Source organism: Aythya marila (genome assembly GCF_965140915.1).
Source record: "Aythya marila genome assembly, chromosome: 19".
Taxonomy (NCBI): Eukaryota; Metazoa; Chordata; class Aves; order Anseriformes; family Anatidae; genus Aythya; species Aythya marila.
Genome location: NC_139060.1, coordinates 10,322,142 through 10,348,191, shown reverse-complemented (window position 1 = coordinate 10,348,191; position 26,050 = coordinate 10,322,142). Strand labels below are relative to the sequence as shown.

Here is a 26,050-nt window from a genome sequence, read left to right as displayed (position 1 = left end):
AAGGCAGCATGCTTTTCATAATAGTGCCATGGGATTGTTAAAAGGAAAATTTTAAAAAGATCTTATTTTTTCAGACTGAATGTGCAGGGTTTCCTGAAACTGAATTTTCTGCCTCAGATACTAATTTGGTGGGATACTTTTTTCTTGAATATGTTTAGGATTTTAATGTGATATATAGGGCACTCTTGAGGGTGAGTAGAACAGTCATAGAATGCTTTCTTATGAGATGACATCTAGGACAAGTGCTCTTGCTATTAGGAGAAACTGATGCTTTTTAATTTGAAAACTTCTGTATTAGACAGACCCAAAGTTCCTCTGGAAAAACAGATAGAAAGATTAAATACATTGTTAATTGTGTTCTTTTTCTTCTAATTTACAATTTTAATACCTACCTATGCTGATAAACATGGTTATCACTTTGCTAAAGTCAAGAATGGTGTTAATGGACTGCTGTTTGATTTAAGGAGCTTTAATAAAATTTATTCCATTGTTACTATAATTATAGAAAGGAAGTGGAGCCATTTTAAATACAGTAAAGACCAAGGCTAACCCTGCCATGAAGACTGTCTATAAGTTTGTAAGTATCAAGTACTGGCTTACTGCTGTGATAAGAGTCTAATTATGATTCTGTTTTAACCTTCCAAATGAAACTCAAGACTTAAATTCATTTTTATTGGACTCACAAAATTACTTAAAATATTCATTCATTTCTATTTAAATTTTAAATGGAAAAGTCATTTTGAAATTTAAACATAATTGAAATGCAAAAGAGAATGAGAACTTGTGATTTCTTTTGTAAGTATAGATGAAACATTCTATTTATTAAATAGAAGTATTTCTGGAAAATGGTGCCTATATGCTCTACTAAGCAGCTCTACCATCTCATCATTACTCAGTTGGAAATCATTGTTACCTCAGGTTTCTCTGCTGGCAGCTACATCGAAATAAGGGAATCCTCTCATTTTCCAAATTGTTCCATCTTTTCTAAATGTCAATTAATTTTCCCTAGAGATTTCTTATACCTGCTTATTTAGGTTCTGACTTACAGAGTTGCTCTTTAAATGAAAATGTTTTCAGTTCTGTTAACAAACAGCTAGTATGTTTCTGTATTGTCATGCGTGGCTGTCAGCTTCGCTGTGCAAGATGAAACAACATAGAAACAAGTGAGGATTTCTATAAGACCAATTTTAGGAAATAATGCTACAAAAAGCATTGGAACAACTATTCACATTTTTTTCCTGTCATTTTCAACTGAGAGAGATGAGTAGGATGAGATTGACTCTACTAAATGGAACAGACATACAGAATACTGCAAGGAGGAATTTTGCAGGCTTACTATGACTATTGATCGTTAACTCGTAGCAAAGATAAACACTTAGAGTGGAAGACAGAGGGTGTGGAATGTGAAGAAAAGAAAGATGTCTCTGGCATCAAAATGGAGAAAGCAAAATTTCTGAGAAATTGAATGTGTGCTTATTTTTTATTAGTAGTATTTTAGCTTTCTATTTGTTTCAGTATGTTTTGAGTATCCTGTTTAAATTTTTTCCTAGCCATTTTTAGTAACTGGAGAAGGTGAATCTTGATGCACTGAAATCAAGCATTGTCACTGCTGGAAATAGAAGGGGATTTTAACTTAAATTAATTTTTCATGCAGGCAAAAGATCATGCAAAAATGGGAATAAAAGAAGTGAAAAACCGCTTGAAGCAAAAGGTACTTGAAGTTCTTATTCAAAATGTATAAGCACCACGTATGAAATACTTAGCCACAAAAAGCATTATGTGATCAATAGGAAGCTGTTTGATACAGTGTTGTTAGCACACTTCAAAATGCATTACCAGCTGTCCTGGATTTTTCACACTGTTATAAATATTCACAGACGAAAAAAAAAAAAAAACTGTCTTCAAATACATTAAGGTTCTGACTTAAACCTACAAAAGCCAGAAAATTGCGTGTTCTGTTTGGAGTGGTCCTCTCCTGTCCATTGTGTTGGGGCATTGTAGGGACTCTACATGAACTGGGAGATCCTTCCTACTGTAATGGCAGTGAACTTTTTTCCAAATGGCATATCGTTATTTCTACAGTAATCTCTCATGAAAAATATCATAGTCTCCCTCATTGAGAAAAAGCTTTATACATTTCATGAGCATATACTGTAAAGTTTAGGCACAAAGGAATTAAATTAGAATTGGTGTTCATTTCAAATCCGATTTTTTTTAGCAAAAAATATTCAAATTATTTGTTGTTCTTTGAATCTGTTTTTGTTTGTAAACAGTGCAATTCCAAGAATGCTGAGTTGTGTTTGAGGAGAGTTTTGCCCAATGCTTGTTGCTCCTTTTAAGCCAGAAGCATGGTCATTTTGATGCATATTTTATGGATGAACTGTTCATTCTGATATAGGTTTATTTCATATATTCTATTTATTTTGTGCAGCAGAGCTACTAGTATGTTTTAGAAAAACAAGATAGCTAATCCGTTAGTATAAGTGAAGTTCTTATTTAGAATTTTTATTCAATTTGTTGCATAATAGTTGTGTTTTTTTTTAATCTATGCCATCTCAGTATTTTTTCACTACATTTCTAAACCATCATCTTAAGACAGCACTGCAAATGTTTTAGTACAGCAATAGAAATCTGCCTACACATGTCCACAAAATATTAATATGAAGGGACTGTTCTGTAACCAGGTTATAAACTCATGAAGTTAACTGCATGTACAACGCAAATACTGTTCACACTAAGTACTCTAGCAAATTGCTAGAGATTTTTGAGAAAGATAAGACTGCTTCAGATGTTTTTGGTTATATTTCATTTTTTCACATTTACTGCTTTGTATGTGACCATTTTGGGTGTAACATGAAAATATTAATTAGAAACATGAAACGGTTTTCTTGTGCGTGGAAATTTTTATGTTATTCCATGTTTCACTTCTGGACGTAACCTTCATGAATAATAAAATGTTTGCCTTTCTCATTTCTAAAGCAGTTGGTGGTGTGTGAAATGACCGGATTGTTTTTCTGTATTTTAAACGCTAATATAATTGTATGCCATTCCATGACATTTGTATAAAAGGCTGAGAAACATTCATTCATTGTTTTGTTCTATTATTTTTGTTTCCCTAGTCCTTCAAGAAACAAACATTCTTTTTTAAAAACACATAACATCTACAAAAGCATGGCCAAATTTCACCTGCTTTACTGTATGGCATCTCCATAAGATATTTAAACATGCTTGTTCTACATATGCTTTCACAACAGCTTAAAAGACTTCTGTGAGTAGTTGATGCATGCTACTCTACCTCTCTTTCTTCAGTAAGTCAGTTCTTTTCTGCCCTATTCTGTTCTCCATTTTAAGTGCAGTATAAGAAGATAAATCTAAAAAGAGGTGTTGCTCTAAGGTGATAAAAATAACAAACTGTTTTGGCCACCTTCATGTATTCTTTTTTAATCTAAATATTCTGCTCATTTGATAAATCTGTTAGATGAAAATTGGTGAGGATTCACTAAGAATGTTGTATTTTTCATGTATTTACTTGCAGCATGTGCAAGTGTTTTGTGTTTGAAATTCTGGTGGTGTTAAATACTAAATTTTGCAAAATTTGGGGTGCTAGTCTTTCATCTTCCGTGGATAACCTAAGGTTGTTTTTAAACTGAACTTACTGTCCACTGCATTTAAAAATATTATTTCCCATTATTAATACAAAAAGTATGCCGGCCATTGGTAAGGAAGTCAAATATAAACATCTTTTTTACAGTTTTCACTGCCAAATATGCGCAGCTTCTATACAAGATAGAATTTAAAAATGCAATAAAGCTAGAGGTCTGCTTCCTACAACTCTGCATAGCAATGATGACCTCTTAAATATAATCAAGAGCCCATTTTGCCCTTGGTCTGCTCCAGTCTTGGGTTTGAATTGCAAATGGGAAATGCAGGATTGACCTGTTGAGAGGTCACTGTGGCGTGTGTAAGGTCCTTCTTTAATATGATAGTAGAGATTGAATGGGGCTCTATTTCCATCCCTTGTTCATTTGTGGTACAGTATTTCAAAGCAACAGAAATAGTTTTCAGAGGATTCTTATGAGTGGTAGCAAATAATTGTTAATAGATACAGCATGGTAGCTGTATTTTTTATCTGTTACAGTACCTTTTTCTTCTTTTTCTTTATTTCTGTCGTTCTTTCTCTCTTTCATTCTTTTTTTTTTTTTTTTTCCCCTTTTGTGAAGGCTGCTTTTTCCATTTCACAAATGGACCATGGTGGTCAAGTCACTTGGTTACTGGCTTGTTTGAAGCTTAACTACATAGAATTAGGAAGAAGGAGGAATGCGAATAGTACCGTCCTCAACTTTCAGTAAGGAGAATGTAACTTACTGAAAGCTTATGGATAAGACAATTTGTGTAAATGGTAGGGCACTTGGCATTAATGTATTCAACATTATTTTACTTGCTAGAGCTCTGTGTGGCTCTAGTTAATGTCTGTTATCAATGGGCTGTTGTCAGTGCTTTATTATCAGTACAGCTAGAAACGTCTCATTTAGAGGTTTATAAAATAACCCAAGGAATCCATCTAAAGGTTCTGGCATAAGTTTCTCGTGCTTCTAGTAGATGGTATTTGTATTTCGCTATATAAGGTTCTGAGAAAAATTAATAATGCATATTTAAGCTGATGAAACCCATATTCAGCTTAAACTACATATGCATAAATACATCTTACTCATGCTGTCAAGTTCCTCCTCTAAAATAAATAGGTAGCAAAAACTATTCCTGGACAGACATTCGTTAGGGGAAGCACAATCTATATGTGGAGTTAGTTGTGGAGATAGGTAGTTGTCATTCTCTTTTTCCAGTAATTAATAAAATATTTTTTTTCCTCAAGCAAAAGGTCTTTTTGTGTTTAATAATATTCAGATTATCCTTTCTTTTCATTAAAGCGACCCTGAGGCATTACTAGGTTTTTGTATTTCTGGAGAATCTTTTTGAGCAATGAACATGTTTATCACCTTCCATTTTTTTGGCTATCTGTTTTGACAGGAATAGGACTAATGCTTTTTGTTGTCTTGAATAGTATATATGACTTCGGGTAGTTTAGGAATGTCTTGCTGGCTTATACAAAATCCCACTTTGGGGACCTGTCAGAACTGAGCAGTCAGACTTCGGACATACCTGCGCAGAACGATGCATTGCAGTACAAAGAACTGCTCATGAGCACCAGCCAAACAGGTACACTTACACAGCATGGCTTCAGGTGGAAGTCCTAACAGTGCTCTCAAAAGCAACGTAGAAACATGAGGCAGCTTTCTCACTAGAAATCCTCTCCATCAGATGGCATGCACATGCCTACCCTTTTTTTCTGTTAGTACTAGGAATGGTGACTGCTTTTTTTTAAGGCCATCCTGTGCTATGGGCCACTGTAGTGCTTCGGTTGTTCAGGTGCTCAAACTGAAGAATTGCTCTTACAAGTAGACATTTGCAAGCCCTGATATTTTACTGAAACTGAAGTTCAGAATCAGTTTCTCCTGCTTTCCTGTTTGAGGTTTTCTGTCTTGTACTTCCCACTGATTTCTGAATACCTGTATTCAAAGTCTGTTAGTGGACTGCAGGTATGTCACAGGTGGCTGTGAAAGAGAGTTGTCTACTTTCCGGTTGTAGAATTGCCAAACACTCTGACATTGAATCATTGCAAAGCTACGTGGGACCCTTATTTGGGACATTTAAAATCAGGTTTCTGTTTTTATTTGATTCAAAGTGAGCTTCTGTGAAGCACATTTTGCTTCGATGACTGAAGTCGTGCTGTTGATTTGTCTGCTTCTTTGGAATTTTGAAAAAATGAAGAGGTGTCAAATTAGTTAATTCTCGTATTTTATAAAATAAAAAATAAAAGGATTTTTGACTGAAATCTGCTGCAGTTTCTTTGAAAGACTGTATAACAAACCATGGAAATACAGTTTAGGAACAGGTTATCTTTTTTTTTTTTTATTCAATTATATCATCAGAGAAATACAGCAAATCTGTAGCAATAAAAGCAGCAAGGATTTGCAGTGATCGTTAAACATCTTAGGGGATTTTGCTTAGTGGCTTAAGCTGTTTATATCTTTATCTCCTCCCTTTCCAACTATTCTTATGCCCATACTTTTGCATCTGTTTCTAAGTTTTTCTAAAATTTTGCCTGTTTTGGAAGGTGCTTTGCTTTCCGTTGATTCCCAGCTGTCTATTGCCATGGTTGGGGCTACAGCTCCAGTGGAAACTTCGTGGTGCTGGGAATGTTGCCTGTTCAGTACAGGTCAGGTGTCCTCCAATGTGCTAGACAAATTTTCGGTATGTGCAGAACAGGTCTGAAGCTTGGTGTACGTGTAACATGGCTATGCATGTCTAGAAATACTTAAATGAAGTTTTTATTTCATTCTGTTACGTTTCAGAAGAGACTCTGTTGCTGCTGTAGTTTAAGCCAGATCCCTTGATTTTCTTGGTTTTCCCTATTGCTGTTCTGGAGCCTAAGTAGGAATTTGACAGAAACTTGTGTTTCTCATCATTGAGTTGTTCGGGGTCTCTGTTACTAATTCAGTGCACTTTGTAGTATTTTATAAAGACAAGGCAGCATTGTGCCGCTGGTGGAGGGAGAGGGGAGGAAAAAGTTTTTCTCTCTGGTTTGTCCTTAAGAAGTTGTTAATTTCCCCGCGATCCTTATGCCCATATTGGTGAACCAGTGCTCTACCAGCTGGATCTAAAAAGGTCTCTTGGCTTCTCTGTGGAGCAGACAAAGCCCCTTAGAAAGTCCATCCAGCTTTTTGTTTCATTTGACCTAAACACATTAGGTCAGTCTGTGTCCAAAGGAACCATTTCTAATTGGCCATCAGCTTACATGTCTCATTATTGTACCTTAGCAAGACGGAAACTTGAGGGGGCATGTCAAAGGTCAGTGAATCAAAGCAATGTCTGTGTCAGCAGCCAACCTTAGGTCAGTCTTGCAGAGCTACAGTGTGTGCAGGTTTCTCTCTATATTTACCAAGCATTATTTCCTTGACATTGTTGCAAAGAGATTTAAGGTTTGGGGCCCACTGCGTTAGAGAATGTTTCTCAACTGACTTTCAAACTCTTCTGCTTTACTGATTCCTTATGTCTGCATGCCTTTGTCTTTTTCAAAACCTATGTTAGACATACCATACATACACTTGCCAAGTCTTGTAACCTAGGTTGATGGGTCACTTTACTTCTGAAGATGAGGAGTAATGTCAAAAGCAAAGCAAAACAAAACAAAAAAGCATCCAGCTAGGCAGCAGTTTGTTTTTATACAATCTCCTGAAGGCATACTCAGTATACACAGACTCAAAGATGAAATACAAAGCTAACTAAGCTGTGAGTTTGATCTCTCCTTGCCACTTCCACAAGTAATTGTTCTATTACAAATCATTCTGTGAAGTACATAAGTAGAATTACTGTTTTCATTTAGGTTTACAAAATAACAGAATAGCACTGTTTCCAGGTTTCTGTTAACTTTGTTCTTAGAACGGGAATGTTTGGTTCACTGTATATATTTCCTGGCTTTTTCATGTTTAAGTCAGACATTTTATTGAATGTATCTGTTTGCATGCAGCATTGGTATTTGGAGGAGAGAATGGTTGTGTACAAAACCTTTGATAAAGTACAACAAAATGTTTTATTCTATTGATTTTTCCTTTTCTGTTCTTTGTTTTTATTTCGTAACGTCAAAATGGTTAGCCAGTGTTATCTAGCGTCTCCATTGTGCACCCTACCCTTAAACGAGAATGTTCTGAGCCATGCTATTCACCTTTTGCTACCATACAGGATGTTGCTGAGAATGGGTGTTCTACAGCACCAGAGCAGTCTCTACCAAGGACAGCACCTTCTCCATTGGTTGAAAAGAAGGACCCTAAACTAAGAGAGGACAGAAGACCAATCACAGTACATTTTGGTCAGGTATGTGTTGGGGTTAGGTTTCTTTAAATTGTGTGGCTCAGGAAAGAGCAGAAATAGTTCAGAGAAAAGTCAAAATAATAAATATGCCATTTATTTCTTTATTTTATGCAACTGAATGATATTGTTACAGGTTTATGATTGTTGTATCTGTATAAATGGGATTCTAAAACCTGATTTTCTGGGGCTTGCTGATTCCTTTTGTTCATATGATGATTTTGAAGAAAATAAATTCCAAGTTAATTGTGGGCAGGGAAAAAGGCATTATTATTATAGCAATTTTAAAAAGCTATTGTACGGTTGTTTTTTTATTATTTTTTTTGGTATGCAAGGTACTGTAGTCCTCAGGATTGAGGATGTGTCATTTAAAATGTTCTCTGTTACCTAGCCAGGTCATTAGTGTCAATATGGAACATCCAACTAGTAAAGAATTTTAACGTTCTTTGATAATTAAATGTAATAAACAAAAATGAAAAAAATCAAATAATAGCTTGTGTACTCTGTATTTCAGTATTGACAACCAAGTTGTGCACGTTAGTTACTCTTAAAATGTTTCTTTCAACATGTTTGCAAAAGAGTGTTGAGAGTTTTAGTTGTGTTTTTAAGAGCTATTTATTTTGAAAATGCTTTTCCGTGATAATCACAGTAAATTCAACATAAAGTGTTTGCTATTAGTTTGCCAGTATTACTTTACTCAAGAATAATATAATTTATTTGCATTCCTTACTTTCTCTTTGTCTGTTTTGATAGTATTATGATTGGAAAACAGAAGTTAATGTTTTATTTCTTCTAAGGAAACACAGTGTGACTATAAAACAATTGTATAATGAATGGGAATTATAAAATATGAAGCAAGCCAGATTTTCAGATAAGTATTTATTAATAGAAACAAGTCAGTATAACTGCACTGGCTGCTTAGGTATTAGGCAGAAGTGCATAAGATATAATCATTGCTCAGAGCAATGTTGTCTGTATCGTTTCAGAATTTGATTCATTTCTTTCAGAACTTTTTTGAGTGTGCTAAATGTAAGTTCTTGGAGGCTTTTTTTTTTTTTTTTTAACAGATTCTCTTCCAATTAAATATTTGCAGTAGCAATTTATTTTTCACTTACTTTCTGTGCCAATACAGTTGAAAGGAATTGGGGCTACTGGAGAAACATAGCCATCTAGTTCTGGCAGGAAAACATGACATTTCATTTAGAACAGTCAAAAATCTGATAATATTATGATCTATGTTCAGGTTTTGCCTTTAGATTTTTATGAAGGATGGTTCAAACATTTTGGTAGATTTCTGAAATATATTATCAAGTGGAAACTGTGAATTTAAATTCAAGAGATTTTTTTTTAATGGTCACTTTCTCTGTGTCAAAAGAAACGCACACTGGCTGTGGTGGGAGACTCGCTTGCTAAATGCTTATTGCTGTCATTATGTTACAAATGTCAGTTTCCAAAAAATCTTCCAACTTAGCAGTGTAGGGCTATCTCACTTAGACCCTTTATCCTGTCTTGAATTCTTTTTTCCTGATAGCCCAGTGCCAAACTGAAAATTAAATCGTGCTTTCATTCAAAAGGAAAATGTGTTCAGGTTTATGAAATATAAATTAAGACTATTGGGAGGGGGAAAAAGCAGCATTTACTGTTTAAATGCGAGATGGTTTCTAACTAGTGATTAAAGAGAGAGATTTTAGTGTCACTTTTAACTCTGTCTGAATACAGTAGGTGGGAACAATTAAAAAGCCACAAGAACTCTGAAATAAGGGCTGTTTGTGCATTCACAGTTCTTATAAACTGAAGAGGATGAAAGAGGCTTTTTTCTCATTGTCACTTGCTTTCCGTGTCTGCTAGTATTATGCTGGTGTATATGGCAAAGGCAGACTTTTTTAAAATGCATGCATGCGGATTAGGGTCAAGCCCTATGTATCAGTAATGCAGTAAGCCTCGTCCATACCACTGCAGTGAGAGAGCCTACCAACAGCAGCGAGATGCTTTAATTGAGACATGCTGTCAAAGTGACAAACACATTTGCATACAGTCTATTTATTTTCGTTGGAAAGGTCTGCAGTCTGCTGTTGGTTGAACATTCTTAATCAGCTCGCTGTAAGTGAGCCGGCAGCTAGCTGTCCTATGCTAGGTGCTTCTCTTCATTACATGACAGATTAGCTAAAGGGGGATGGGCTGGCAAGCCAGCAGCAACCTTTAATTTTAACTCATTATCTCTCAACATATAGTGAGTTAGCTTCTAGCTTTTCCAAGTACAGTTGTGTATGCGCAGTTGTTAGGGTACAAAAAATGCCAATAAAATATCTTGAAATGCCTTTGGATGCATAGCGCTTCAGCTGATCATTCTAAAACATTTAGCAGCAATTATCTAACTGTATGAGATTTTGTAGCGTTGTAGCTCATCTTGGTGCATGGTTATCAGGCATTGTTTGAGAGGGCTGTTTATTATGAAATTGTTTTAACGGTGGATTCTGTAATGGTAAGACATTGTAGAAAAGCTCTCCTTGACTATGAGAAGGATTTTAGCCAGATAGCCTAGGACAATAAAATAAAGATTTGAACAAAGTATTCTTATTAAGGCTATAAGAGACTATGCAGCTACTCAACAAGTAGCAAGAGCGATACAGGGAACCAGGGTTTCATGAATGTGAGGAAGGGGGGGACAATTTGCAAACCCTTAGAAATGCACAAATTATTATATATAGTACTGAAGATTACTGTCTGTTTGGGGGAAAACTGAGGTTAATTATAGTAGAAGATACAGTGTTACAAGGAACATTCTTTGTGAATATCTTATTATTGCGTGCTTTCTTCCTGCTTTTTGCCTTATAACCTGACCAAAACTTACTTAAAACATCTCAATACTTACTGCATGTTCAATCACTGCCAAAGCTGACCTTGGGATCTTTCCCAGTGCTGCCGGGCAGTACAGGCACTGTTAGCCCACCAACATGTGGGTTCAACAGGAGAGGGTGGAACAATTAATACAAGTAATGTGTAACTCATTTATTTGTAGCTTTTGCTTCCATGCATGCATTTACACTTTTTAGGTAGAGTACGTGTATTTAGATTTGTCATCTTTCGTCTGTGTGGATAATAAATACTGTACTTTGTCACTGTGGTTGTTTTGAACACATTCCTTGAACACGCAAGCAGCTATTAGTGTCTACTGTCACAGGACCCACAGCTTGAACCCTTGAGGTCAGTTGTCACACTGGACCTGGTTAGGCTTTTTGTTGGTCTTTCCTTTTGGTTGCTGCCCTAATGACTGCAGATATTTTGGTTCTCTTTATTGTTCTTTTATCTTTTTAATTTTATCTTTTTATTTTCAAAATACAGGTCTTTTCATAGGTTTTTTTTTCAGATTCTGAGCTTACATTAATACTGCTAAAGTCGTGTGTTTTTGCTACAAATGTCTGCTTCCATCACTGTTATATTATTGGCTAGCTACAATGATAAGGATGCTACACAGAGCGTAACATTAAGCAGTCTTAGAGCTCTTCCACTCTGTGATTTTCATTTACTGATTGATATGTATAGCATTTGAATGTTGTCTGATTCCAGAAGTATGTTATCTGGGGAGCTTTTAATATCTCTACACCCTAAATGAACATGACTATTTATTAGCTGCCTTTATGATCCCTCCCCCTAAGCCCCTCAAAACAAGAAATGGAGTAGGGCATTTTCATTATTTTCTTTTTACAAGACTGAGCTATCCTGATAAAGTACTTTGTTTCTTGGGGAGCTTTAGAGGCACAAGTCTCAAATACCCCATTCAAATATTTGGATAAGGAATATTTATACACATTACATATGTTATAGACAAAAAGCAAAGAATTTGGGAAATGTAGGCATCTCTTTAATGATGGTGATTGTTACTTTTTCAAGTAACACAAGCAGCTCTTCACAATAGCTTGCTGGGTTTTAATGAGCAGCAGCCTTTCTCAGAACTTCTGTGTTTATTTTTGCATTATCTAAAGGGACACACACACACACACACACATATAAAATCAGTGATTTTGCAAAGGGAGGAAGATAGTTTAATATCAAAATCTGGTATTTTAGAATCCCTTTCCTTCATAAGACAGTTTTTTTACTGTGCTTCTAGTACACTGGAAAAACACCTACCATGTCTGTGTACGACAGCTAGGAGAAAAAATGTTGTATGATTTTTAAATGTTTAAAACTTTACTTAGGTCAGTGGACACACTGACAGGTCACTTTAACTATTGCAATTGTGTGTCCTGTTATGTATAGCTGTGGTTTCATTAGAACCTGTAGCTTTGTGCAGTCTGAGGTTGTGGGTGCTACGTGGTCAAACAGAACACTTATGTTTGGCAGAGTTGCAGCTCTCTTGGGGAGTAAAGAGAACATTTTATTTTCAAAAAATATACTTGTTTGTTTTTGTACACCCTTTTTGTTATAACACACTTCTTTTTTCTTTTACCTACCTTTCTTCTAATGAAGTTTCTGCTCTCCATACTACTTCCTACCACTCTACCAGAATTAAGTCTTGCAGCTCCTGTTGAACGCTGCACTGACTGTTCCTACAAGAACCTTCTAGTTCATACAAGATCATTACCTATGCCCAGTCTTCACATCAGTCTTTGGGAGGTGATGTGGGTGAGCCTAGGTTCTTTAAAAATAAATGTACATTTGGGAAGATTCCTTCTCTGGAGCTTTTAGTCAGTAGTGCAACTGGTCTGGTAGAGTTAAAACAACAAATGATGATAAGATGCTAAAATCATTGTTGGGGAAGTGTGTCATTTCATTAGAAGCAAGATATACTGGGAGATCTATTCAGCTCTGTAATTATTTCTAGTACAATTAGAATGTCTTTTGTCAGCTTTGGTATGTTTATGTTTTTGTGGCTTATTTATATTTACCAGAAAATAGAATATTTTATTCTGTTTATGTGACAAAAGGTAAAGCCTAACAGAATACAAAAGACTCTTCCAAGTGTGTCTTTACTTAAGAGATTCAATCATATTCTATTATCAATGCAGACTAGGGAGAATTAGTATTTCAGGGACTAATGTTAATAATAAAGAAACAGGTAGAAAATATACTCATGTAGTAAAGCAGTTTATCAGACTGTGAAAAGATTTGTTCAAAGTTCTTTTCTGAGCTGATTCTTCTAGCTATTAAACTTTCATAGGACATAAAATTGAAATTGCCAGCTTATTTGCTGTTTTGTTCATTTGCTGTGAAGGAACTATACAGACTTGTACATTTTTTCCATTCATAATCTGCACCTAACATGCAGAATGAAGAACTCTGCTTTATAGGGCAGGTTTCTTCTTCAAGAAGATTAAACAGCATTAAGAGGTCAGGAGGAGGATGGGGAGAGACACAGCCAGCTACATTCCAGAAATGCAAAACTGGATCGATGAGGACAGAGGCAAGCGGAGGGAGGGATTATCTCCAGTGTAAAAGAGATCAAGTAAGGAAGGGAGGAGGGCTGCTTTGCCAGACCCTGTGACTCCCTTCACACCCAAGTGCATTGGAATAATAGCAGATTCCCCTGGATAACAGCAAGCATTGTGTGGAACTGTGGTAGAAACCAAAGGGGAAAGGGGAAAACAAGTTCATTTTGTGATATTTATGCAACTGTATGCTACAATGGCAGAGCCAGCCTCTCATTCTCCTTGCCACTCTGAACTATCCTGACAACAGAGATAATTAAGAAAATGAGCTTCCATTCTTCTCTTCCCCACTGATGAGCAATATGGCTTCCCTGCTCTTTCGGCTGAACCACAGAGTTTTCTCCCTATCTCTGTTCAATTCTTTATGGATTTAGTAAAAGTATAAGTCTGATTCTTAAAAATTCTTCTGTCTTCAGAAAACGTAATTCCTACCCTCGTTTCTTCTCACTACTGTCTTTGACTGTTCCTTTCGGAAAGGACTTCAGTGTTGCAAAATAGAAGTCAGTTGGTGAGAAATGAAAATGTGTTGGCCCAGAAGCAATTGTCCATCTAATGTCTGCTTGAGACTACTGAAATGTCTTACCAGGTTCTTAGGGGACAGTGTTTTTAGTAAGGGGAATAAAAACAATGTCAATGGACAAGAAAATAATTCATTTGATTGAAATTCTGCTTTGTGATGTGCAAGATTTGCAGAAATGACAATCCATGGGATAAGAATTATCTAACTAAAAGGCCTGCACTCTTGTCATGCGTGTAAATATTTGACAAGTGAGACCTGGCTCTCTCTTTACAAAGATATACACCACCTGCAGAGCATACCCAAAGGTTACTGCCTCTCATGCAAACACTTGCCAGTATTTCGTAATGAGCAACCAGACAGGTATGTCATCTTTGGCTGCAACAGCAATACATGCATGTAGCTCCTATTACATAGGAATTCAGACTTTGCAGTAAGATTTTGTGGCTCCAGTACTACATCTAGCAGAAGCGTTCATTTCAAGAAGCATATTCTGGGCTTTGGCTTTTACTATTTGCCAACTGTCTTGGCATTGCAAGTACTTCTTAGACAGCGGTGATAGAATAAATTCACTGCCCTGGTTACACACAAGTCATATGCCATAATGGTTGGACGTATGGAGAAAATACTGTGGTTGAGCTGACCTCCTAGGACTCTATGACAAGCAGTAGCAGCTGTAACATGTCTGTGCAGAATTTCCTTGTTAGTCCTGTTATGTTGAGGAACCCATAAATACGTTGTAGAGAATATCTTGGTCCATCACTGCTGGCATGTGGAAGCAGAATTGTGCTTTATAAATAATACATACATATAAAATAAATACATCAGTGCATGCAAGGCTGACCAAATCATCTAGATTGACAACTTGAGAAAAAGCTCAGCGAGTCTTATGGATGACTTGCTTAGTGTATCAGTGCAGATCAGCATCCAGAAGCTTCTTATGTGTTACTTTGCAGTTAGGCCAGAACTGTTTGAATCGACCTCTGATGCCCCTGGATTAAACTAGAATGTAGAAGGGAGAGAATATGAGAAACATACGATTCTCCAAACTGCTAAGCCCTCTGCGATTGCTTATTTGGCCAGGCATTTGTTGGATTTACCCTTCAGAGCTGGTCTGATTAACACCTAGTAAAATGGTTGCACGGTGCTATGCTACACATACAGGAGTCATGTAATTTTGTATGTTTATATGGGGGAATATCACCCTAATTATGCAGACTTCATGAGTGAATGATGAAGCTGAGCCAAACAGATAGTCATTGCTGTTTATAGAATTCCTTAAATGAGAGACCAGCTCTCTCTCTTTCTCTTTTTTAATATAAGTATTCTGCTTGCTAGAGAGGAATAGCTGCTAATAGATAATAAGGGATATGTCTGTTTTCCAACACTTTAAATCATGTGGGTTGTGTGATCTTGGTTTGAATTCCACTATCAGGCCCACAGAAAGTCCAGTGTAAAACTGACAAAATGACCAGTTAAAGAAGAAAACAGGCAAAAATAGTGTGATTTTTTTTCTTTATATTTAAAATTGCATTGCTGTATTTTCCAGTGTTTTAAATGAAAAATATATGTAGTTAGTTCCATGTTGACAATGTCCTTGAGGATTTGACAGTGAGATTTTCCAGCAGTTGCTCTTCGTTAGAATCCTGGTGGTGTTTAATAAGGCAGCCGAACTGCTGGCACCTTCGGTTCTTGTTTGTTCTCCGAGGGCTCGGGGCTGCTGCAGTAAGCACATCGACCAGGGCTGATCATTACAAGGGCGTACGCCACCATGAATAAAAATGTCACACGTTTTCCCATCTCACAGCGGTACAAAATGTCAGTCCTGTCAAACAGACATTGCAGGTAGCAGTGAGCAGTCAGTACAAATTGGGAAGCCGAATATTCCCCCAGCTTTCTGATATTCTTCATTTGAAACAGAAGAAAAACAGTTGTTAACCTATTAGCTGTGATTTTAAACTCTGCTGAGATAGTAGATGGATAGACTTTAACACATAGGGATAAATATATTCCTGGGGTCTGGGATTTTTTGCAACAAATCTCTCCATCCATGTATGTTGAGAAACAGGCAGAATGAAAAGAAGCCACTATAAAATACACCTCATTTTGGTAGAAGTCCTTTGGAAATTTGAAAGTGTGCTCTATGAGATTCTTTCTCAAAACTTTTCCCTGTTTATCTTTGTGAATAGTTCTGAAAAACTTCCTTGCTGTTTTGCTGGGAATCCAGAACAAGCAGTTTTCTTTCCTGGTCTTTTCATCCTGAAATAAAGTAACAGGTGATTGTGATTTCCGTACAAATGAGAGTTCTGCTGCTTTCAGACATTATGCAGATCATATAAGGTAGAGTCCATGGGATATGTTATCTTCTGGATGTTAGATCTGTGTTAGCACTATGAGCACAGCTATGTGTTCACTGAGTTATCCATCAGGATTTGAGGGATTGAAATTGTCAATGCAGGATTCTGCCATTATTGCAGTGACTAGAAAAAATGTGGTGCAAAGGAAGAATACCAAAAAAAAAATTGGTACAAAGTCACCAGTGGTTGCTCTAAGGAGGGGGAGAGCAAATAAAAGGGGCTGCAGTGGTCTATGTAAAAGTGTGTGTCTCAAAGAAATTCACTTAGAAGTTTAGTTAGTAGGTAGAAATTTCTTTGGTTTTGCTCTGACATCTCAGTAATAGAAAACAGCTGTATGCATTTGAGCTAGTGAATTGTTACAAATTACTCTCTTAGCCGAAGAACTATAAATGCTGAAGCAAACTGCAAAAAGGAAGGATCAGAGAGGATGCAGAAATGATTAACAGAAACAGAATGATTAGAAAGTGTATTAACTAATGCCAGCCTGCTCCTGGCTTACGCAATTTACCTGTCTGCAATGATTCTTAGTCATCTAGGTCCTTAATACATTTAAAGAAAATAGGATACAAAGTGGAACTTTTTTTTGAACTAGAACCACTCTAGATTTGATTGAAATAATTTATATTCTGCAGGCATCTGTTTGCATGGGAAGAGATATGCACCGCGTATAGGTTAATTTACAGTGGTTTTTAAACTGTGGTCTGCAGGCTCCTGGGATCTGTGCCAGGTAAATAAGAGGCTGTTGACAGTTCCCTCCTTTGGAAAATTTCAGGGATCTTCAAACTGCAAGTGTTGAATCACATCAGTTTAATACAGTTAGTTTTTTTACAGTGTTTTAAAAGAACTGGATACGCATACAGATGGGAGGAGTTCAAGTTTTATTCTCAACTGCACAACAGATAAGTGAAATAGAAGTACTAAGTGGTCATAATCTGAAACTACAGTGGTATCATCTTTCATGGGTTCATACTGCTCCTTTTTACAGTACGTGAATTCCTCTGTCACTGGAGCTAGGAAGTAATCAAAAGTCTTGACAAGTCTTTAAACTACAGATACTATTACAAGTTAACCACTACAACATAGTATTCCTCCCATCAACATCATATAAGAACACATGTTGCTTTGGGGCACGGCCTAAAAATGTCTCTGTTCAACACTTACTGCACATACAGAAAAATATATTCATCTAATTCATGAAATGCTTCCTATTTTCTGTAATTGCAGACAGAAGAAATAAAATATTCAATTCTACAACCAAGGGATTTACTATTTAAACCACATGTTTTTGGAATAGCATAAATTGTAAACAGTAATATTCTACAGAAGTAGTGTAACCTGTGCTTCTAGGATTTTCTTGTCCCTTGTACTCTTCCATAGCAAACAGATTAAAGGGGATAGCTAAGAGCCCTATTTGCTTCATTGTGGTGGAACACTTTAACTTGACAAGGTATTCATGATCTGAGATCATGCTCCTGCTCTCATTTTTGGTTTTAGGAGTGATCTGTATCTGGCTAGTAACCTGCAAGTCCTAGACTTAAAGCAAACTATGTATGTTGTACATTATAATATTTAGTATTTTTAAATGTTAGCTCTTCCAGGATTGTTTGCTCAGTGAGAGATGAATAGATGGATGTTACAGACGTTACCAAAAGAGGATGGGTTATCAGTGCTCTGTGTCTCGATGCACTGTAAAAAGTCAATGTTTACCCTTAATGAGGAATGACAGAATTGGTCTCGGCCAAGAGGCAGAGGAAGCAAAAGTAGACTTTCAGAAAACCCCTTCCTTCCCTTTCTGTAAAATGCAAGTTTCTTCTCTGTGATGTTGGGATGGATCTACATATCTTTGGCAGTACCCTAGGACACTAGGTGTGACTCAGGCCTGAAATAAGGATCTTTATTCTGCTTTAGGGAAAACAGGAGCTTATAGGCTCCTTTGACTTCTCTTACTGTCTGGTTCTCTGTTATGTAATGAAAGATTCCTGGCTAGAAAGGTTAGGGGAATAGTCCTTGTTTTTCTCATTAAACATTCAATTGTGGCAGACTCTTCCCTTTCAAAAAATTTTGGCACAGCTGTAGGCATTACTACATTTTTGCCAAATTCACACTACCCTCCCAATCTACAAATATGGCTTGAAGATTAAGACATCCCTTGAAAAAAAAAAAAAAAAAAAAGATTTTTTTTTTTTATCACAGGACCCAACAGATTTCTGTTGAAGTATTTCAGAGTGTAAATTAAAAATATATGCTGTAAAGCATACGCTGTTCTTGTCATCCCAGTTTGTGAGCTGTGCATATGGGAGCATGTAAAAAGCAGTGTGTGTGCTGTGCAGGGATCTGGATGGGTAATAAAACAGCTGCCTCATAGATTCCATCTGCTTTCTGTACTGAATCTTTTTAGGTACCATACATTTTTCAGTGTTTTTATTCCCCTTACCACCCCCCCTTTTTTTTTTATTGAGTGTTTGTGTGAGGTTTAGCATATTTTTCCAAAGTCAGCACTTCGGATCCTTTGCAGCATGATGTGTTTGAGCACGGATGCATTCAGGACAGTGCATCTTTCTTTCATGTCTCCTTGTCTTTAAAACATACAAACAGTTTTTAAACCAGACCTGTATTTCCAAAGAAAGTAAGATACTTACTTAGAAAAGTTTTGCTTTGGAAATCATTAGAAACAGTACTAACTTGAGAGTGAGAAACACTTCCTTGTGTATGTACTGACAAACCAGTTTTCATCTAGTTGTGTTTCCTTTATGCATCTATTCCTAGTTGCACTTGTTGCTGCGTATGAAGTAACACCTCTAATTTACTGATGAAAGCAGTGATTTGAATACCACCTTAACAAAAAAGATCTCAACAGACATCCACAGTTAAGTTTGAGATAATACTCTGTTCACAAAATGTTACTTCACAGAACAAAAGTGATCTTTTTGTAATGTTTTCCTTGGTATAAAAAAATGAAATAGCTGTATTGTGAAAGTTCCTTGGTTATGTAATAGGAACTTTATGATCTGTGGGATGTATAATTTTTAAATATTCTCTTTTACACTGTAAAAATACTGTAAGATTTTTTTTTGCTTCCTCCAGCATCTCGTAGCTTAAAATCGCTTGTCTGGTAATTAGTAAAAACAGTGCCAGATCTGCAGTCATAAAATTGGCTTCCTGCAAATTTTCTTTGTGTCTTGTTGCTTCAGAAGTATTTAGAATAAGACAATTAAGAAAATATCTAGAGTAAAAAGGTATGCTGGTAAACAGCTATGGGTAAGAAAGTGCTAATTTAGACATTTCTTCCCTTTGAAGAAGAAAAAAAAAACTGTATTATACACATTTAGGAACACACCTAGAATAGCAATTTAGTGGCTTTTAGCAATTTAGCTATGTGCTGTTTTGTACCCATTCATCCTTACAGCACAGGTAATTAAGTTGGTATTCCAACACAGCTTCCCCTACTGACCTTTCAGAAACAATGTGTTTTGCTGCATTAACAAATTAGCTTCAAATCAGTGGCTTTTCCAGTAAATATGGTCTTCATATAATTCAAATATCCTGGCTTATCCCATTCTTCTGACAGATACTAACATCAACATTAAAAATGAAGCTCTGGCAAAGGACAAATAACTGTTACCTGGTAGTGGACCTACATGTCAGCTACTCCTCACTGCCCTTTGCCTCTGCTCTCAGAACTTCTCATTCCCTTTCCTTCTCTCCTGCCTTTCTTTTCTGTCCAACTAATTTCCCATGTTGCAGAACCTTGCCCATAAATGTAGCATTTGAAACTTCTGCTGAAGTATGCTGCGTGCTGCTTCTTATATAGACACACCTTGCATTGTTTTGTCTCCCTACTTGAAGAGAAGAATGCTGGTAAGAGGTGGCTGCAGGTATGATATCACACCTGAGCTTCTGATTTTATCTTGTGTTTAAAAAAGTCTATCTGAATTTCTACAACAACAGCAAAATCTGTCACTTAAGAATCCCCAGATAAGATGGAAGCTGAGGTAACTACCTCAGTAAGTGTCGATAACTCATGTGATTGCGTTTACTATAAAACTTGAGAAATTCTGTCTTCAGAAGTTAGTGGTTCTGAAATCAAGTAATTCAATGAGAATCTCAGCTTATGTTTAAGAAGAGAGTTTTTGACCCTCTTGAAACCAGAGAAAACTTTAACACAAAGTCAACTTACCCTTATCCCTCAGAGACCAAAAGGAAAAAAAAAAAAAAAAAGCATGTATAGTTTTGATTTCAAGGCCAACAACGTGATGTTTTAAGGTCTGAAATCATAATTCTTGGTCAATTATGACTAATAGGAATAACAAATCAGTGCTGAGTGTGGTTTGGCTACACGTAAGGAATATGAAATGATGTGATAGTCCTATTAAACTCCTCTAGACTGTACTGGCATATGTAATGTTCTTTTTCTTTTGTGTGCTATTTGACTATTGTATGGGTATTTGGCCATTAACATTAGTAGTTCAACTTAAAAGGATACTCATGGTGGTGGCTCTTTTAACGCAAAGTGGAATTTTCAGATCTCCCAAAATACTTGAAACTTTATTGCCATTGACTACTCTAACAGCGATGTCGTAGATAATTAAGTAATCCTGTCACACATTTTCTCAGACATATTTTTCCTCCAGCATGTATGTGGGTGAGCAAGTAAAGTTCAGTTGTACGTGTCCTTGCAGTGACTATAATCAATATATTGACCAGCTCGCTAGGAGATAATCCTCAGTTGCTGTGTTGTCTGTCTGTCTTGCTCTCTGAAGGGCCTGCCTTTGTCACACTTTTTTAGAAGCTTAAATAATACTGCCACTGCTCAATCAGTTAATACTGTTGATGCTACAGTCTTGCAGTGTTTCAATAAAAAAAAAAAAGTCCTGTTTTGTTTTTTGCTGTGGAAAGGAAAAACTGATTCCCTAATCAAAGCAGCTTCCAGGGCTGTAGTATGGTCTTTGAAACAAACAAATATGATCAGTGATACAAACTAACACTGGAGAAATAATAACATCAACTTCTTTGTGAAATGTTAAGTGATACCTTGTAATTCTTATATCAATAAAATCATATTTGTCCAGAATTTTAAAAGTTGTGGAAAACAAGTTGCTCAAGACACTGCTAGCCATGGCTTTAGGAAAATGCTTAAATTTCCCACCTAGATAACTTACTCAATAATTTTCTAATATAGAAATGTCCACAATTTTTAGGTAACTAAATGTGAAAAATAGAGAAATGAAGCATATATGCAGGAAGCTTTTTTTTTTTTTTTAAAAAAAAAAAAAAAGTGAATAGTACTTGCATCTTGTTTTCCTGCTTCATCAAGTAGTTTGTCTAAGTAGCTATGTATGAAGTGAAGGAAGTGGATGTCTTTTAAAGGAACTAGAAAAATGCAGATTTCAGATTTTCTCAGCTGTTCCATTATGCTTCTGAAACATAATGGAAAATAAGTATGCCATGTCACGTAACAAAAGTTAACTATATTTTAAATTTGTGCTTTCAGCCTGGGTAGGTAAGAGGGGAAGATGCACAGCACTACAATTCTGTGACTGAATTGCATAATAAAAGGTACAGAAGAGAAACAGTGTGGAAGGGCTAACAATAGCTCACCACTGGCATTTCTTTCTATTTTTCTTTGTTTTCATGGTCACTTTCTTGGAAAATATGGTGGGAAGCTCTCTACTCCAGGTACCTTTTTTTTTTTTTTTTTTTTTTCCTCCCATCACTAACCCCAACACTCACCCCAAAAAGCTGAGCTGAGTGCATGTGCAGTCTGGCAGTCCTCCAGTGACACACAGGGACGAATGAACCAATGGATGCAAATTATAACTTAATGGGAAATTTGAAAGGAAAGTCTGAAGAGATGCAAGAAGAGCCTGAAAATGGTGTGGTAGGCTGGAGTTGAACCATTACACAGCATGAGGGTATTGAAAGGGAACGTGTGTCAGTCTAGAATAAAGACTATGCTAGTAAGAAGTTTAAAACTGCTGAGATTTGAATCTGGAATCTTTTTTGAGAGAGAAATAGAGTAATCTGTGTAAGCTTTCTTGTTATGTCTGAAGAACCTGCCTGCTGCTGCCAGTTCCTTTTCCTTCTCTGTATGGCTGATGGGCTTTTGTCCATGGAATGCGCCCTGCGCTGGGGCCAGCGATGGATGCGGTCTTTGTTATCTGGTCGCAGGCATTCAGAGGAATTCCCGTGTGCTCCTTGCTGAGGGCTCTACTTCTCACTTTAAGTGCTAATATGTGTACACAAGCTGCCACAGAAAAGACATTAACTTTGATCTTGTTTTCACTATCAAAGTTGTACTTTAGGATGATTTTATTTAGAATCTCATTAATTATCAGTGGGTTCCTTGTCTAACAGAGTATACCTTAAGATACCATCTGTGTGAGGAGAGTCATGCTGCTGGCTCAGTCAAAAGCAAGTGAATTGGAATGGCTCCAGCACCATTACAAAGCAATGAGTTGGCCAACTGCTAATTTTAAAAGTGGGAGACCAAAATAAGCTCCTCAGTGCACTGTTCTGACTTCATTAGAACTGTTGGTGGCTTGGGGGTTTTAGTTTTCTTTACAATGAGTTGTCCGTGAAATGTTTGTTGTTTTTTTTTTTTTTTTTACAATGCATGTACACACTTTGCTCTAGGCAATTTACACTTTGATCCACTACAGTTAGTGTATGGAAGGTGTAAGTGACTTAGAGTTTTTCCCTGTGCTCTTAAATATATCTTTGCTGGTTTGAGGCCTTTAGCATAAGTTTTTGCAAGCACTAAAATTGTGCTTGGGATTTTAGTGAAAGCTTGTTGCATATCCTGCTTTGCTGGATTCTTTCAATTTGTGTAAATGTTGTCTAGAACACTTGGACCTACAGGTTGGAATCCACTTTAAGCATCTTTATTGTTTCAGTAAATGTTGGATGATCTGATCTGGAGTATTTATTGATCGTACTACGTTTGGTGTAATATAGCCTATGTCGAGGAGGCAGATAGAGCTACCAGTCCTATTGTGACACTTTGTAGGTCATGAGATTGTCATTATTATGAAAATAATTGCATTTTGTGAGGTGAGTATGAAGCTAAGGTAAATCACATTGTCCACTTGAACTGCTTTTGCCACAAAATCAGAGGTGTTTTCATGTAGGTGACTATTTAATTTACGTATGACTTAAGTTTCCACTTTGATACAGCAGCAAAGACTCCGTCCGCCTCGGCCACCGCCTCCAAAGATACAGCGTTCATCTAGGCCCGTGAGTAGCTGGTAGTTTTGTTTCACTGCCACAGCTTAACACTGCCTGAATTGCTCTCTTAGTAGCATTACTAAACCTTGGTAGTTTGGATTGTCAAACTTTGCAAAAAGGCAATGTGTAAATTTTGCACCTAAACTCCCTTCTTCTCTGCTGCGGCACAGCCCTGGGACCTGCATTTATTCTGCTTTTCTTTGACGAGTTCTGCAGCTTTCAGTCAGTTCTGCAGGTAACTGATGCTGCTGTTGCAACGTTTGTTTTTACTTTTGTGGTGTTTTCTTGAACAAAACTCTTGCTAGGCTGGGATAAGTTTTTAGCCAGTGAGTTTTTGAAGACTTGCACTAAACTCAAATATAAAAGGAAGCAGAAGTCTGAAAAGAAAGTATTTATTCTCCACAAGTTCTGCTTTAAAGTATTTTGGGACACTTAATTTTTCTTTCTCCATGGAATAGATGAGTGAACACACAACACACATAAAAAAAAAAAAAGGCAAACTTTATTTGGTAGAACATTGGTACAACATTATGGAGGATATACATATATATATTGTTTTCATATAAAATGCAAGCTGGAAATCTCTTTAATTACATAGAGTAAAAAATGTAGGCACAGCACGTTGGCCTGAGGAAGTGAGTCTTCCATAGAAGGACTACACAGAAATTGTTCTTAGTGCAATACCTGTGTTGGGAAGGAATACCTTATCTAAGCAAGTTTTAATTCAAAGCCATGACTGTAGGCCGATTGTGACACATTAACTGTACCAGATGCTTTTAAGATTGGAGACAGTACTGGGTCTGTATTGGTGACTTTTTTATTAGTACAAGAACATGGTATCATTTCGGAGGTGTGTTGCTTTTGCAACAGCCTTGAAAGGTATTTGTTTCTATTCAGGACTTCAGTTTCATTAATATAATTTCACCAAAAAGCACATAGACCTCACTCCTTGCTTCCTAACGCATAAATGTACACACATAGGAAAAAGAGAGATGCAAGTTTTCAAATCTAATCTTGCTAAAACTTGTTAAAAATGTGTAGTTTTGGATGAGCAGGCAACTGGTTAACAAGTGCACTTGGGTGTGTGTAAACTTTTGATCTTTGGTGCATGTTCCTACATTACATTTCAATGGCATGTTTTTCTTTTCCTCCCTCTTTTTAACTCTGGGTGTTTAGCTTAACAGAGTCATTGTTATGGATTCCTGCACTGAAGATTTCTGTTTTCTGTGTTTAAAAGGTAGCATTGACTATGCTTATATGTGTTCTCTTAAATGTAATTGGTGTGGGAGGCCCTCCAAGATTCATTACACTGGGAACAAACCTTCCCTGGTACTAAGGAGTCTTCTTGTTTTGTGCTTGGCAGGTGAAGCCCCACGAGGGCTCATTGCAATTTCTCTGTACAAAAGTTGCTGAACAGTATTGTTCAGATAGAGTATTTGCTACGCGAATGTCTTGCTAAGACTGTTTAATCTCCCAGCTGTAGTGCGTTAATAGTCCTCACTATGATGTGTTTGTGTCAACTGTCTTTGTTCTCAATGTGACTGATAAAAGGTTGGAAATGTAATAATAAAAGCTCCTGTTGCATTCATCTAGCCATGTCAGTAAGTGGAACAGAAATGCATCATTCATCAAGAGGAAATTCAAGACAAATATAAACAAGTGTAATCAGTCCCAAAATATGCTTGTATCAAACTTACCTAAATTTGTTGTTGTTCAGAACTGTTATTTGCCTTTTATTGATGAAATACATTTTTGTGTGTGTAAATAATACTGTGAGCAGGCTGCTTTTTACCTGTCTTAGTCTTGGCATATATTACAGAGGTGGGTATTGTCAAGTAATTCATCCCAGCCTTTTACAGAAAGCCTTGAATCAGGAGGCACGGTCTCTCTGCTCTTCCAACCAAGTCCACGTAATACCAGAATTGCTGAGAAATGCTTACAGTTCTCAGGCTGTATCTGTTCTGAGAAGGAATCCATGGGTACTGGACCTTGCAATATGAGTCATTACTAATAGTGAGAACAAAAACACAAACCAAAGAAAGGTTAAAGAAGCAGAACAGATATGTTCTTTACGTTCTGCTGCTTTGGAGATGAATTGTAGTGATACTGTGAAAGGCTTATAGTTCTTAGAGAACTGTTTAAATTAATAGCGGCTATTTGGAAACTTCATTCAGTTAGAAAAAGTTAAAATATGGTAATTATTCATAAAGTTGATGGGGACAGTAATAAGCACATTTAACCCTGTACTGGATGTTTACCTTTATTCTCTAGGCTCTGTGCTCATGTAATTGGATTTCTTTTCTACTTTTGGATTTGATATGCATTTAACACTGCCTATTTATCTAAATAAGGCTCAAAATCCAGCAAGGAGTTGGCTTGATTCCTGGCTTTTCCCTGCAGTTCCCCATGAACAATGCTGTAAATCCTACTTAGCATGTCACCCTGCACTTTACTGGTCTGGTGGCCCCATGGAGCCATCCAAAACTCTCATCTCTTCCCCTCATCACCATCACTCCCCCAGGGTACCACCAAAAGGTGAAAGTGTTCACAGCATGATGACAAGCCAGCTTTATACACCATCTTCCAGCTCAGATTTAATT

At 36.7% G+C, this 26,050-nt stretch overlaps 1 protein-coding gene across 8 annotated transcripts in view; it reads left to right on the top strand.

Moving 5' to 3' along the window:
• The window catches only part of DENND1A (DENN domain containing 1A), a 189,836-nt gene that overhangs the window by 148,309 nt on the left and 15,477 nt on the right, over positions 1–26,050 (top strand). For 4 of the 8 annotated variants that reach the window (XM_082775624.1, XM_082775621.1, XM_082775627.1 and 1 more), the window contains 4 exons: positions 506–577; positions 1,655–1,711; positions 7,798–7,929; positions 23,400–23,459. In XM_082775624.1, coding sequence (XP_082631750.1) covers positions 506–577; positions 1,655–1,711; positions 7,798–7,929; positions 23,400–23,459 — 321 coding nt within the window. The remainder of the gene's footprint in view (positions 1–505; positions 578–1,654; positions 1,712–7,797; positions 7,930–23,399; positions 23,460–26,050) is intronic. The other 4 variants (XM_082775625.1, XM_082775622.1, XM_082775626.1 and 1 more) reach the window with 2 other exon arrangements.